The sequence below is a fragment of the Gossypium hirsutum genome, chromosome D02, assembly GCF_007990345.1.
Source record: "Gossypium hirsutum isolate 1008001.06 chromosome D02, Gossypium_hirsutum_v2.1, whole genome shotgun sequence".
Lineage (NCBI taxonomy): Eukaryota > Viridiplantae > Streptophyta > Magnoliopsida > Malvales > Malvaceae > Gossypium > Gossypium hirsutum.
In genome coordinates this window covers 63,898,386-63,910,410 of record NC_053438.1, presented here as the reverse complement: position 1 = coordinate 63,910,410, position 12,025 = coordinate 63,898,386, and the positions used below count along the sequence as shown (strand labels likewise).

At 34.8% G+C, this 12,025-nt stretch overlaps 2 protein-coding genes across 2 annotated transcripts; one reads left to right on the top strand and one right to left on the bottom strand.

The window, feature by feature from the left end:
• The first annotated feature begins 1,007 nt into the window (after positions 1–1,007).
• Positions 1,008–2,093, top strand: LOC107907837 (uncharacterized). Its single transcript, XM_016835150.2, has one exon. It carries the CDS (start codon positions 1,493–1,495, stop codon positions 1,961–1,963), a length of 471 nt encoding a protein of 156 aa, XP_016690639.1. The 5' UTR covers positions 1,008–1,492; the 3' UTR covers positions 1,964–2,093.
• Positions 2,094–3,434: 1,341 nt separating this feature from the next.
• On the bottom strand, positions 3,435–11,321 carry LOC107909556 (vacuolar-sorting protein BRO1). The gene is made up of 8 exons (XM_016837137.2): positions 10,381–11,321; positions 8,780–9,730; positions 8,424–8,513; positions 8,088–8,156; positions 5,709–5,849; positions 4,704–4,752; positions 4,284–4,387; positions 3,435–4,184 (listed from the first exon to the last, which is right to left on the bottom strand). Exons 1-8 carry the CDS (start codon positions 11,059–11,061, stop codon positions 3,660–3,662), a joined length of 2,610 nt encoding a protein of 869 aa, XP_016692626.2. The 5' UTR covers positions 11,062–11,321; the 3' UTR covers positions 3,435–3,659.
• Positions 11,322–12,025: the final 704 nt, after the last annotated feature.

The window sequence follows — 12,025 nt, the reverse complement described above, 5'->3', positions numbered from 1 at the left end:
ATTCAGATCCAGCTGTTAATGCTGTTAAATTTTTTTATTAAATTTATTGTTATAACATTTTTTGAAATAAAAAAATACTCACTTGGTAATCATGTAATTAAAAAAATAAGTTTGTAATCAACTTAAATTTAATAAAAAATAATTAACTGTATTAATATTTGGACTTAAATTTTAAAATCTGAAAAGTAAATTATAATTTTTGAAAAATATAATGTATGATTTTAAGGTAGAAATTAAGAAAATGTAAGTAGGAATGGAAGGTGTTGTTTTTGGTGCCTCGAAGGTATGACATGTGATTTTATTCTTTCTAGAAAGGAAATGTGCGGTGGAAAAGGGAATGAAATGCGCGATTCACGTTCCTATCATTTTATGACAATAGAGTTTCAAACTTTGGTTAGGGAAGAGATTGAATCACTATTTCCTAATATTATAAAATGTTTTTTTTTAATTACAATACCAGGTTATGTAAAACTCAAATAAAAAAAGTAATTAGCACAACTCGAACCCAGATCATATTTACAACGATGAACATTTTTCACATCAGATCATCACTATTATAAAATATGTTTTTGTTTAATTGGAAAGGGCTACAATTTATATTAATATGCAACAATTTTGATATTCTATTTATGATTATATTCACTATTATAAGCTATTCATCAATATAATTTTGATTGTCTTCAATATTTCATCCAAAAAATACTTATTGTTAGTTTAATCTTTATTCTTATTTTAATTAAAATTCGTCATTAAATTTTTTATAAAAAAATGTTAATTAAAACATTAACCTTTTAATAATATTGGTGTGGTAATTCGTGTGACAATCTTCGCATACTTTATACTGATATGACACTATTTGTCTTATATGTCATGTAAATAATTTAAAAATTATAAAAAAATCAAAATTTAAAATTCAAAAATATATAGAAATTCATAAAAACGAAAGGCATAATGACTTGTTTGATGGTCTAACTATTCAAAAAAATCATTTTAGCCATCCATTTAATTTTTCTCCTCTTTTAGTCTTTAAATTTACAATGTTTATTAAATCATCCCAAAATGGATGGTAACATGACATCCACATGTATGCCACATTAGCAATTAATTTTGCCATGATTTGCAAAGTTAATGGGTAAAAGGGTAGAGGAAGAATGAGAATTTAAGATGAAGATAATATTTTAAAGATATGTGTATAAATTTAGAATTTTCTTGGAAAATGCAGCCTCCGGGCTGGCTCTTGGGTCCTACCTTTTCATCTCTTCCAGGAGAAAAGAAAATTCGATTCAAAGACTTCCCTTTTGAAAATTAATAAAGAAAAAGCATGCAAAAGTCTCCAACATAGATTCCTTTCTTTTGCTTTCAAGCAACCAATACCCCTCCAAATCTCAATCCATCCTTCTGCTGCCAAAGTTTCAAATTCCAAACCCTCCCAATCACTTCACTTAAAATTTCCCCATATAACACTTCAACACACACCCAACCTGAAACCAATATGACGACGCTGCAGAAATTCAAGCTACTAGCGACACAATGCGGCGTCACCCAAAGCCCAACACGAAGTCCAAGGACGAGCCCCCTCCTCAACTTCCGCCGCCCTAAAACCACACTCCGAATGCTTCTTACCAGAAGCGGTAGTCGCAAATCGTCAAGTTGCCGGGAAATGGTGTATCCACAGAGTTTCTTCGGCATTTCAGGTGAGAAAAAGAAGGGCGACAAGGATTTAAGTGGTCGCACTTTGAAGGATTTATTCGTATCATCAGGAGGAGAATACGAGGAGGACCAAGGAAAAGTGGTGAAGGAGAAATTTGGCGGGAAGGGGGAAGTTGAAGTGGCGACGAAACTTGGCGGTGTGAATGGGTTGGGAGGTGAAGCGGGATCGGCACGGGCAGGGTGGATTGGGTTTAGGCATAGGATGGTGTTGAGGAAGGCTTGGCGTCCCATGCTTCAGACCATCCCTGAGTAATCATTTTATTTGGGTGAGGCGTTTAAATCTCTTCTTAAAGCCAAAATTTTGCTTTTCTTCTTCTCTCTCCCTTGTATCCAAATGCTGGGCTTCAGATTGATATATTGTTAAAAGATGACACGTGTGATGATATTTACATTTTTTTTTAGATATTAAATGTTTGTTCTTATTTTAATTTATCAACATTCACATCTGTGTCAAACCTAAATTTTCAACCTTCACATACCCTGATTTTTCAATTCAACCAAACTCTCTTTAATTCCAACAAATAAACAATAATTATTTATTTTTTAGAGATAAAATGTGCTTTCTTCTATGACTTTTAAATGTTATTTAACCAAATTTTTAAGGGTTTTTTTTTCATAAATATCTCTTTAAAATTTTATTTTTATATCATAAAAATTAAATTAAATTATATAGTAAATAAAAAAAATTAATTTGGTTTTAAGTACTTAGTTCAAATATCTCGATTTGAATAGTTTTTGAACGTATCAGACATTCCTTCTCCATGCCCAAATACCCATAAATCATATCCATGGATTTTGATCTATATAACATTACAAATTGATATTATTTAATTGAGATGAATTGTAGGGATGGGATTGGGAATCTGAAAAGAAGGAAATAAAATTGGGAGCCCAAATTCTGGTACCTTATTATTTTTAATTTTAGTAATACATAGATTAAATTGATCCCGTACAACAAACTTTTATTGCTTTGTTTTATATAAACTTTGATGTATTTATTTTACAAAAATTAAAACATTACTCATTCTACTCTAATTTGTAAGAAGTTGGCTCTCATGAGATGTTAGTCTCTACTTGGATAAAATTGTTAGACCTTGCTATTGAGTAATTGACATGAAATGAATTAGCAAAACCATTTTATATGTAAAAATCAATAATTCGAGTTCAACATATCATGTTTCATCTTGTTTGTATAAGTTATTATAATTTTGGCACATTTATTTATCCTTTCTTTTTAGGTTGGTTCTACATGATTATTCCATTGAAATTCTCATAATGGGTCGATTTTTTCTCACATACATTATTAACCAGCGTGATAATACTTGGACCTTTCTTAAGCCCATCTTCTCAACTTCATTGTTACTAATCTTAATATTTTCAGTACTTTTCAAGACAATTTATCATTACCTCTTAATATTTCCAAAACCCAATCATATTTTATTTTTAAAATGCTTATAAATAAATTAAAAACTGAAACAAAGAAATCGATGGAATGAAGTTGGAGCTTCAACATTAAAACAAATGTCAAACGGTTCATTTTGTATTCTTCATTAGTAAATTTTCTTCGAAGACAGCTAAACTGTGAAGACTAGGTAGCTATTTACACTAAATAAAAACAGAACAAAATGGAAACAAAATAATCCAAAATATGAACTGGTAGATGGTGCTAATATCGTTAGAATCTCTACAATAAGGAAAAAAAAAGTCAGACATATAGAAAAGTATGAAAGAAAATCAGGCCATCACATACAAATTATTAGGACCAACAGACGTCAAATGCTCAAAATGAATATGTTACACGACAAGATCTACGTGAATCCAATATCCATTGCACAGCAGGTAAGAAGCAAAAAAAGAAAAAGAAAAGAAGAAATTACAACATACAGTATATCATTATGTATCACGATTAAAAAATATTATTTATAAAGGAAAAAGGTTGGAATAGATGATCATTGCTTATAATAGCCACTTTGGTGGGGATGATACGGATTTGGAATGGTATATGGAGGTCGAGGATGAGACCCAGATTGCTCTGCAGGGGCATTATAATATGGCCCACGCCACCCAGGATAGGCAGGTTGGCCGTATTCATGGCCGACTGGTGCATGTTGTTGGGCATGTGGGGGAGGATAAGGAGCACCGGTTGATGGGGGAACATGGTAAGGAGATGGTTGCTGTGGGGCAGTGTATGGGGGAGGAGGATGACCATACCCATGCATTGGCTGCTCAGGAGGCCTATAATAAGGGGTTTGCGGTGAAGGATGGGATATACTCTGAGATTCTGTTAGCTGCTGTGTACTGGATCTTGGAATTTGACGGGGCTGTCCAACTGAAGGGTAAGGCCCTGTGCTCTCACGGTCCTGGAAGTTGAAACCTGCCATTTGCCTTTGAACATCTTCCATCATTTCTCGACACTGGATGTTTCGAGTCATCACAAAATCACTACATTGCTGCTTGATATTATTGATTGCATCCTGTTTAATAAAAGCAGCACTTTTGATATATATGCATGAAAAACTTAACAATAATGACCTTAACATGCTGCCCTCAGTAGCAGATGTGAAATTGCTTACCTGAAGAGTAACATAAAACTTTAGGCCCTCGTTAATATTTTCCTTGATTTCTTTACACTTGGCTAAAGCTGCTTGAATTTGTTTGTAACACTTCTCTCGTGATGCTGAAATAAATAGTGATATAAAGCATAAAACAACAGATCTTGTCAGAAAATCAATACAAAGTTGCAAACATAAAAAATTAAAGACTGAATAACCATACAAATCATCACACTAAATAATGTACATGGCTGTTATAACTAATAGAACTTTAGACAAGTACTGGTTCCAAAATCTGTGCAATGTAATTAGAATTACATATTAAGACAAACCATACAATACAGATATAAGATCTTCAGTGCTGGGCCAGATACATCAAGCACAAAAAGTACAATGCATGCATAAGAGATTCCCTTAAAACAATTAATAGGTTTTTAATACCTTTATAATCTTCAAGATTAAAGACAGCACCAAACTCTTCATTCTGAACCTGCAGAAGGCATTTCAAACAATGGTGTCAATCATTCAGGGTACATTTCCTAATAATCAGCAAGGACGAAAATCCAAACTACAGCATTAGAAGCAGAAAGCAACTAGTGCAAATTAACTTCATGTCAGGACCAAAGCTAATGCAACCAAGTCTATCTTTATCCTTATAAATTTACCAAAAAGAAAAGAGGAATAGAAGAAGGAAGCTTTCATTTAAAATTATTTTTCTTAAATAAAACAAGTAGGACAAATATACAATAAACATATTTTTAGGGTTTAAAGAAACTATGGTACTGAAACTTTCCAGTCTTATTTTGAAACCCCATGTTCTACGGGCACCAATGGCTCAGGATACTATGCCACAATTTTAAAAGTGACTTCGAATGTTTGATAGTCCAAGATTGAATTAGACCATAGCAAGGCAAGGCATAGCTTGTGGACTGGCAACCAAACAGATGACACACAGAAACTCTCACTCCAAAAATAGATTATGCAAGAACCAAAAGATGGCATATTTATGTCTCCAATAAATGTACTCAAATTAATCAAAGTATTTTTTTTCAATATTCACAAGAAATATTCTTTTCTTTGGTTATGACAGCTCATATAAATAAGTTCATCATTCAGGATGCCAATGATAAATAAGGAGTTATTATATGCAACCAGAAACATGAAGCAAACATCACAGCCACTCTCAGAATGAAGGGCCCACTTCCTTTTACCATTAAAACTAGGAGTGTCTTGTGAACCATATGTTCCATTGCCTTATGGGGGCCAAACAATGACAAGGAAAATGAGAATATGTGATATTCACTTGACTACAAACTATCCCTAGCTTTTACATCAATTATCAGGCATTCTATTCAGGGTACTAAAACACAGTTGTCTCAAAGTATCATATGCTGTGTTGAGAAAATCCAAAGGACCACGAAAGAATAAAAAGAAGAGATAATAGACCTGAATTTGCATCAATAATTGTTCTTGTGCCTCAATGTTTTGGGCAATTTCCTCACAAATGTGATCATACTTCGCTATCTCCTTCCTGAAAAGATCCTCATAGGAGCCAGTGGACGTCATCAACTTAGGTAGTATGTCATCCTGCACCAATTTATCATATAAGACTACTAAAGTGTATGACAAATACCAATAACTCAGCTATGACAACGGAAACTAGACAAACAACCAATTTAAATGAGCATTAACTGATCATGAAATATAATTTTATGCTAATATGAAGCCTGAAAGGTCTAACAATATAAAGAGAAAGCTTGAGGAAAGGAAATAGTCAGACAAGACAAATTAGATGTAATCACTTCTAAAGCAAAAAGACAACAAAACCATCAAGAATTTCTCTTCCATAATACATTCAACGAAGAACAATAGTGCCAAAATCACAATTGAATTTCTTTCCCTAGTGAATTGCTCCAGCCATCCAATAAGAGAACCAAATATTGTTTTCATCCTCACAGATCAAAACATCACATTTTAATTCTCATGTTCCCAATATGTATCTAAAACGCCTTCTGAGTGAGGAACAATTAGCCAGCCATTAAATTGCTAGTTGGCAAGATATGCTAACCAGTGTCTGGTAAGTCATTAAATGAATACTTTATTATTCATACCAAAAAAAAAATGGAGCCCAAAAACAGGGGGAAAGCTTTACTATAGAAAAATTTCCCTTTTCTGTTGAAAAATCTCTTGCACCATATAGATCATTGCATTTTGCAAACATGGATACCAGTGTGTTGAGAAGAAACACTGTTGAATCATACCAACCATCGGGTATCATTGCCACACTTGACAGCAAAACCATGAATTTCAACCCCAAAATAGGGTTTCAGCAATTGATGATTTTCAAATATAGAAAGGAAAGCACAAGCATGAAATAAAACCTCATTTCCCATTTCCCTATAAGCTCAATGAATCACAATTTGGAACACCAACAATCACCATTGGAACTGAAATCTCTTATAGAAACAATCCATCAAAAACCTCCACGTGATCACATGACCCGCATTTCCCACACATAGACGTAAGCTTAGTTCCAAAAGACAGATTCAATCACAAATCAAGATTTTATCACATGAGAGCAAATTTTCATCCTTGGGAAAGAGATTTCTTGCTTGCACAAATTTCAAGCAGTGAATAAATCTCAACTGGTCTGGACATTAGTTTAGTTCTTGTTCGTATTATGTTTCTTTTTCTTATCTAGTTATCAAAAACGAGAAAAGACGTAAAAAAAAAAAAAACCAATTCAAGGTTTACCCATACAATGCAGATCAAAGGAAATAGCAAGAGAAAGTGGCATTTCTTAGGGCCAATGAAGGAAAAAAAAAATGAAACAAAACTTTAGAGAGGGAGAGCAAGTTCACAGGTTTAAATAAAGGATTGAGAGGAGATGAAAGAAAAGGAAAAGAAAGAAAAACAGAGAAAAAGAAGAAGAAGACTGGCAGACCACCAGGCTTATTTATGAAAGCATTGACACGCAGAGTGGGAAAAAAGAGAAGAGAAAATAGGAAAGCATGGCAAGCGAACCAAAAAATACAGAAAAATGCAAGAGAGAAGGGAAGTAGTCTGCTGCTGGAGGTGTAGAGACAATGGAAAGGAAGGCATACGATTTTCTTTTTCTTTCTGTAATAGACAAGAACAGGTAAAGCTGAAGGGGCTGCTTCTTTTGCTTTTGTTTCAACAAGTAAAAAATTAATAAAATTATGCAGACGAGTGTCTGGGAAGTTACAGCAAGGAGAATTTAGACTGATGAAAATAATTTTCAGATGCAAACCGGAAAGTTTCAAGGAAAAAATGGTGCTTGGAATGAGAGGGAAAAAGGTGTTCAAGTCCAACTTTTGGGATGGGACAAGGGACAGGAGGCAAGATATAATCCTAGATCATCATAGTATGTCAAAAGAATCAAAACAACAGAGAATCGCAGAATAGAAACTACACATATAAAGAAGGATTGATCTCCTTTTTCAAGGAAATAGAGATAAAATAGGCTTGATTATTTATTGGATCATAAAACCCACTTTTTGAAGAGCTCTTCACTCTCTTCAGATTGAACACCAATTGCAATGATTCAATAAACAGCCAACAGGATAGATGTAGTTAAATAATACCCCTCTCCCCTCCCTCAAGAAACGTATAAGAAGATTTCTCCTCATACAGCTTGAAAAAAATGATTAAAAGTTATGTCTACGCATGGAATTATAATGTTAAACACATTCAGGTACCATTTAGATAAAATAACAGTGAAACAAAATGCCTAGCACAGTGGTTAAGGTGATATATAATAAGAAAAGCATGCAGAAAATACATAGCACAAACAGTTAACTTCACCTTTCTTTTCATCTCTTTAAGCATGTCTTCAAGGCCTGCCCTCTGAGCACCTAGAGTCTCTAATTGCCTCTGCAAAGAAAATATAGGAGATATTAACCATGTTGTATACATAAAACTAAAATTTTGTTTGACTTGTAAAACAGGAAAAAGACAATATCAACTCAATGACTTGCTTAGTAGCTTAAGGGTGCAAAAGTAACATAAGATAAAATATCACTTTTCACTTTGTGCCCTATCCTTTTTTCTTTTTATCCTTGGGGTTTAGGGTCCTTGAGGGGAAAACTGAAGCATAGGCTAAATACTCAAGAAATTTTGGATTAGAAAAGTAGAAATTACCAAGCTCTGCTTCAGGGCCCCAACTATAGCATCTTCATTGGCATCCAAAGACATTATTGGCCTTGAAAGACTTGGTAGGGCAGCTTCTATCTGATAACAGAATATGAACATATAAGCAAAAGGATACCCATAAAAAAGAATAGTCAATCCATCACTTCAGTTATGTTATTGAAAAGAATAAGCAATAAGGTTCTCACACACATATATTCACAAGCAAAACAGTATGCAAAAAGCAATACCAGCCAATTTAAAGGAAGCAAACTAATATCAATTGCATCCTCAAAGACCAGGCAAAATAACTTGTACTTAACTTGTAGTGCATAAACACAGAAACAACAAATAACAATTCAACATACCGGTCGGTGGTTAAGGATTGACATCAGTGAAGAATGCTCTCTCACTGAACGCTCAATTCGAACATCACTTTCGCCAGCTTGCTTTAAGTTAGCAGCAAATTTATTTAACCTTTCCTGCAAAGTCTTTGTCAGAGTGCTTGACTGTGGCCTGGTCCATCGTGTTCCAAACTGACTTCTAAACTGAGCATCCTCTGCAGCTTCTTTCTGCAAAAGCTCCTCAGTCTGTACCAGCAATTCCTGATTGACCCTCCTTAGATCCCTAAGTTGTTGTAACTCAGCCTCCAGACCAGCTGGGCCCCCACTAGCTTGCACCTTTTCAACCTCATTCTTAAGATCTTCTGGAAGACTAAAATTCCCTTCCAGAGCAAGAATTGAATCTGGCAAGTCCATTTCCTTAAGCCTAACACGGGTTAGCTCACTTCCTTGCTGCAATTTCTCAGCCTGTGTCCTGATGACATCATCAACCATTTCAGTATACCTGGAAAGAGCCTTTGCACTGCTGTCAGGAACAAGACTTGCAAACATCTTCTCCTTGCTTGCATCCAACACATCATTCATCTGCATCGACTTCACCATCGAAAATGCAGGGAGAGGAGGTAAGGAACTAGGAGAAGGAACCCTCATAAGATAAACCCTGTCATTTTCCTTCATAGCCCTCTCCAGGTTGCGATTAAGATAAACTTCTAACTTGCTAATTGCATCCAGAAGCTGTGCAGGAGCCCCTTTTGATGATTTCTTTGCCTCAGTTAAAGTACTAACTCCACTCCTTAAACGGGCAATTTCTTCTGCAATCTCTTCCTTCTCATGTAGCTCCAAACCATACCTATAGCAAGCTTCTGCGTAAAAAAGAGCTGCCTTAAGCTGCACATGTGCAATCCATGCTTTTTCAAAATGGTCCTTCAAAGGAGCTGCATTTAATGTGGCTAAAGCTTCCTCATAGTATAATCCAACCTACAAACAATCGCATTAATCCTAAATAATAATAAAAATGTAAATTCCACAAGTAAGCATGAAAGAACAATTACATGGCTCTGTGTTTTTAGTTTTCTACTAGTGCAAATGATCACTCAAGTGAAATAACTAAAGCTCCATTACTTTTTAGTCCATTACTTTCTAATAAATAAAACTGCAACAGTCATAATCTCCAATACTTCTCAGTGCATTACTTTCTAATACATAATGAATCACCAATCATAAGTATGGCTTTCACAATTAGTAAGTGGATTCTACACATATGAATGATAATGATTAGTGTATTGAGAAGTAATGAACAAAATCATATGGGATTCACATTTGGATTTGATTTTACTTCATAAAAGAAAAAAGGAAATAGTATACAGCAAAAATAACTATTAATCAAAAACAACCCCAACGATCAAAATGCAACACCTATTTTAATATAACTAATCAGTAAAAAGTATTTATTCTTAAAAAATGAAATTTCTTTTTTAATTCTTCATAAAAACTAGAAATTAAAAGTTAACCTCATGTGCTTGATAAGTCCTCCCCAAAACAAAATCTACTAATTCATCCCAAAAAACACAGATTCCAATTGTCAATCAGGTCCAAAGCAAAAATAAAATTTAAAAAAAAAACCCAACCTGCCTAGAAATCTTGGCGCAAACTCCAGGAGTACTTCCTTTAGCGATGGTATTTTCAAAAACACACTCTTGAGCTTGAGCCAACATCAACCTCTCCAACATCCCGGCACACTCCACCGACAAATCGACGGTCGTACTGTTCCCCATGGACGCCTTTGTCGACGCATTATCTCTGAGGAAGGCAAACGACCCAGCCGCCGCGATAAACGCATGAGACGCTTGTCTCCTCCCTTCCACCGTAGCCCTATCGTAAGACAAGCCAATCTGACTATAAACCGCCCCGAGATTAAACAAAATGGCGGCTTTTTCTAAATGGATGTTCTGTTGAACCGCTTTTTGCTTCTGCTTAAATGCGTCAAACCAAGTGAATTGGATTGAATTGATGTGATCTCTATCGGGGGAAATTGGGAAACGGGTTTCAATTAGGCATAGGGCTTTGAAGTAAGAGATGAGGAGGTCGCGTCGGGTTGTTGGGGCTGGGTCGGGAACGCGTTCGATGTCAGAGCGGAGGGTTTTGACGGTGGAAAGGTCATCTTCGAGGTTGACGGCTTCGCGTTCGGAGTATGTGAAGCATATGTATTGGCGGAGAGGGCGGTAGAGGTCGATGGAATTGGTTTTTTTCTCATAGATTGCTAGCATGATGTTGGTGACTGTCGCCGAGGACGAGGACGCGGCGGCCATAGCGATGGCGATGGCGACGGCGATGTTGGTGGAGATCGAATTTTAGGTGAACGGAAACAGGGTTTAATCAGGAGTGGAATTGACGATGAGAAGAAAAACAAAATGGGAAAACAAAAGGAGGGGGGGGGGAGAGTTTTCTTATTGGCAAAGGAAGGAAATTTCGAGGAGAACAAATAGATTTGCAGGTCTTCGAGGTCCCACGCGCTTGAACCGGTATGGTTTCTGTTTTAAAAACCGGTAAAACTTCTTGAAATGGGTTTAACCAGTTAGATCCATAGAATTATATTTGATTATAGGTCGGATGGGTTGCAAAATTGTAAACCCATTTTCTAGAATGGGTCTAAATTCTATCAAACTCAACCCATATTAAAAATATTATTCATATTAATTTTTTAAGATTATTTTTATATAAAAATAAATTTTAAAAATATAATATATTAAAATAGATGTTTCCTAACAAATTAAAATACATTAAAAAAGATTTATACTTAAATAACTCTAACTTAATTGCAATTTAGCAAGCAAATGCTTTTAAAATAGTAACAAAATTAACCATAAAATAAGAGTTATACAATATCCAAACAATAACAATAAAATAGTAACAATATAATAATAAAATGGTTGCAAAACAGTAAGAAAACAATTGATTCAGGCCGGGCCCGGGCCAAAAAAGTCCTACTCAAAGCCCGACCCGTTTAGAAAACAAGTCTTATTTTTTGTTAAAGTCTATTTTTTGAGCCTATATTTTTTCTCAAACTCTTCCACTTTTTGGACTGACCTTCGAGCCTGGACGAGTGTCCTGGTCCATGATCAAGTCTACATAAAACCATAAAAAATAATGTAAATCTAATTATGTAGTAATCAATTTGGTCCTTCTATTTTTATGAAAATTAAGAATTTAGTTCAATTAGATAACACTCTTGAACTTTCAATTTAAATCTTTTACTCAAAAATTAGCTGTTCT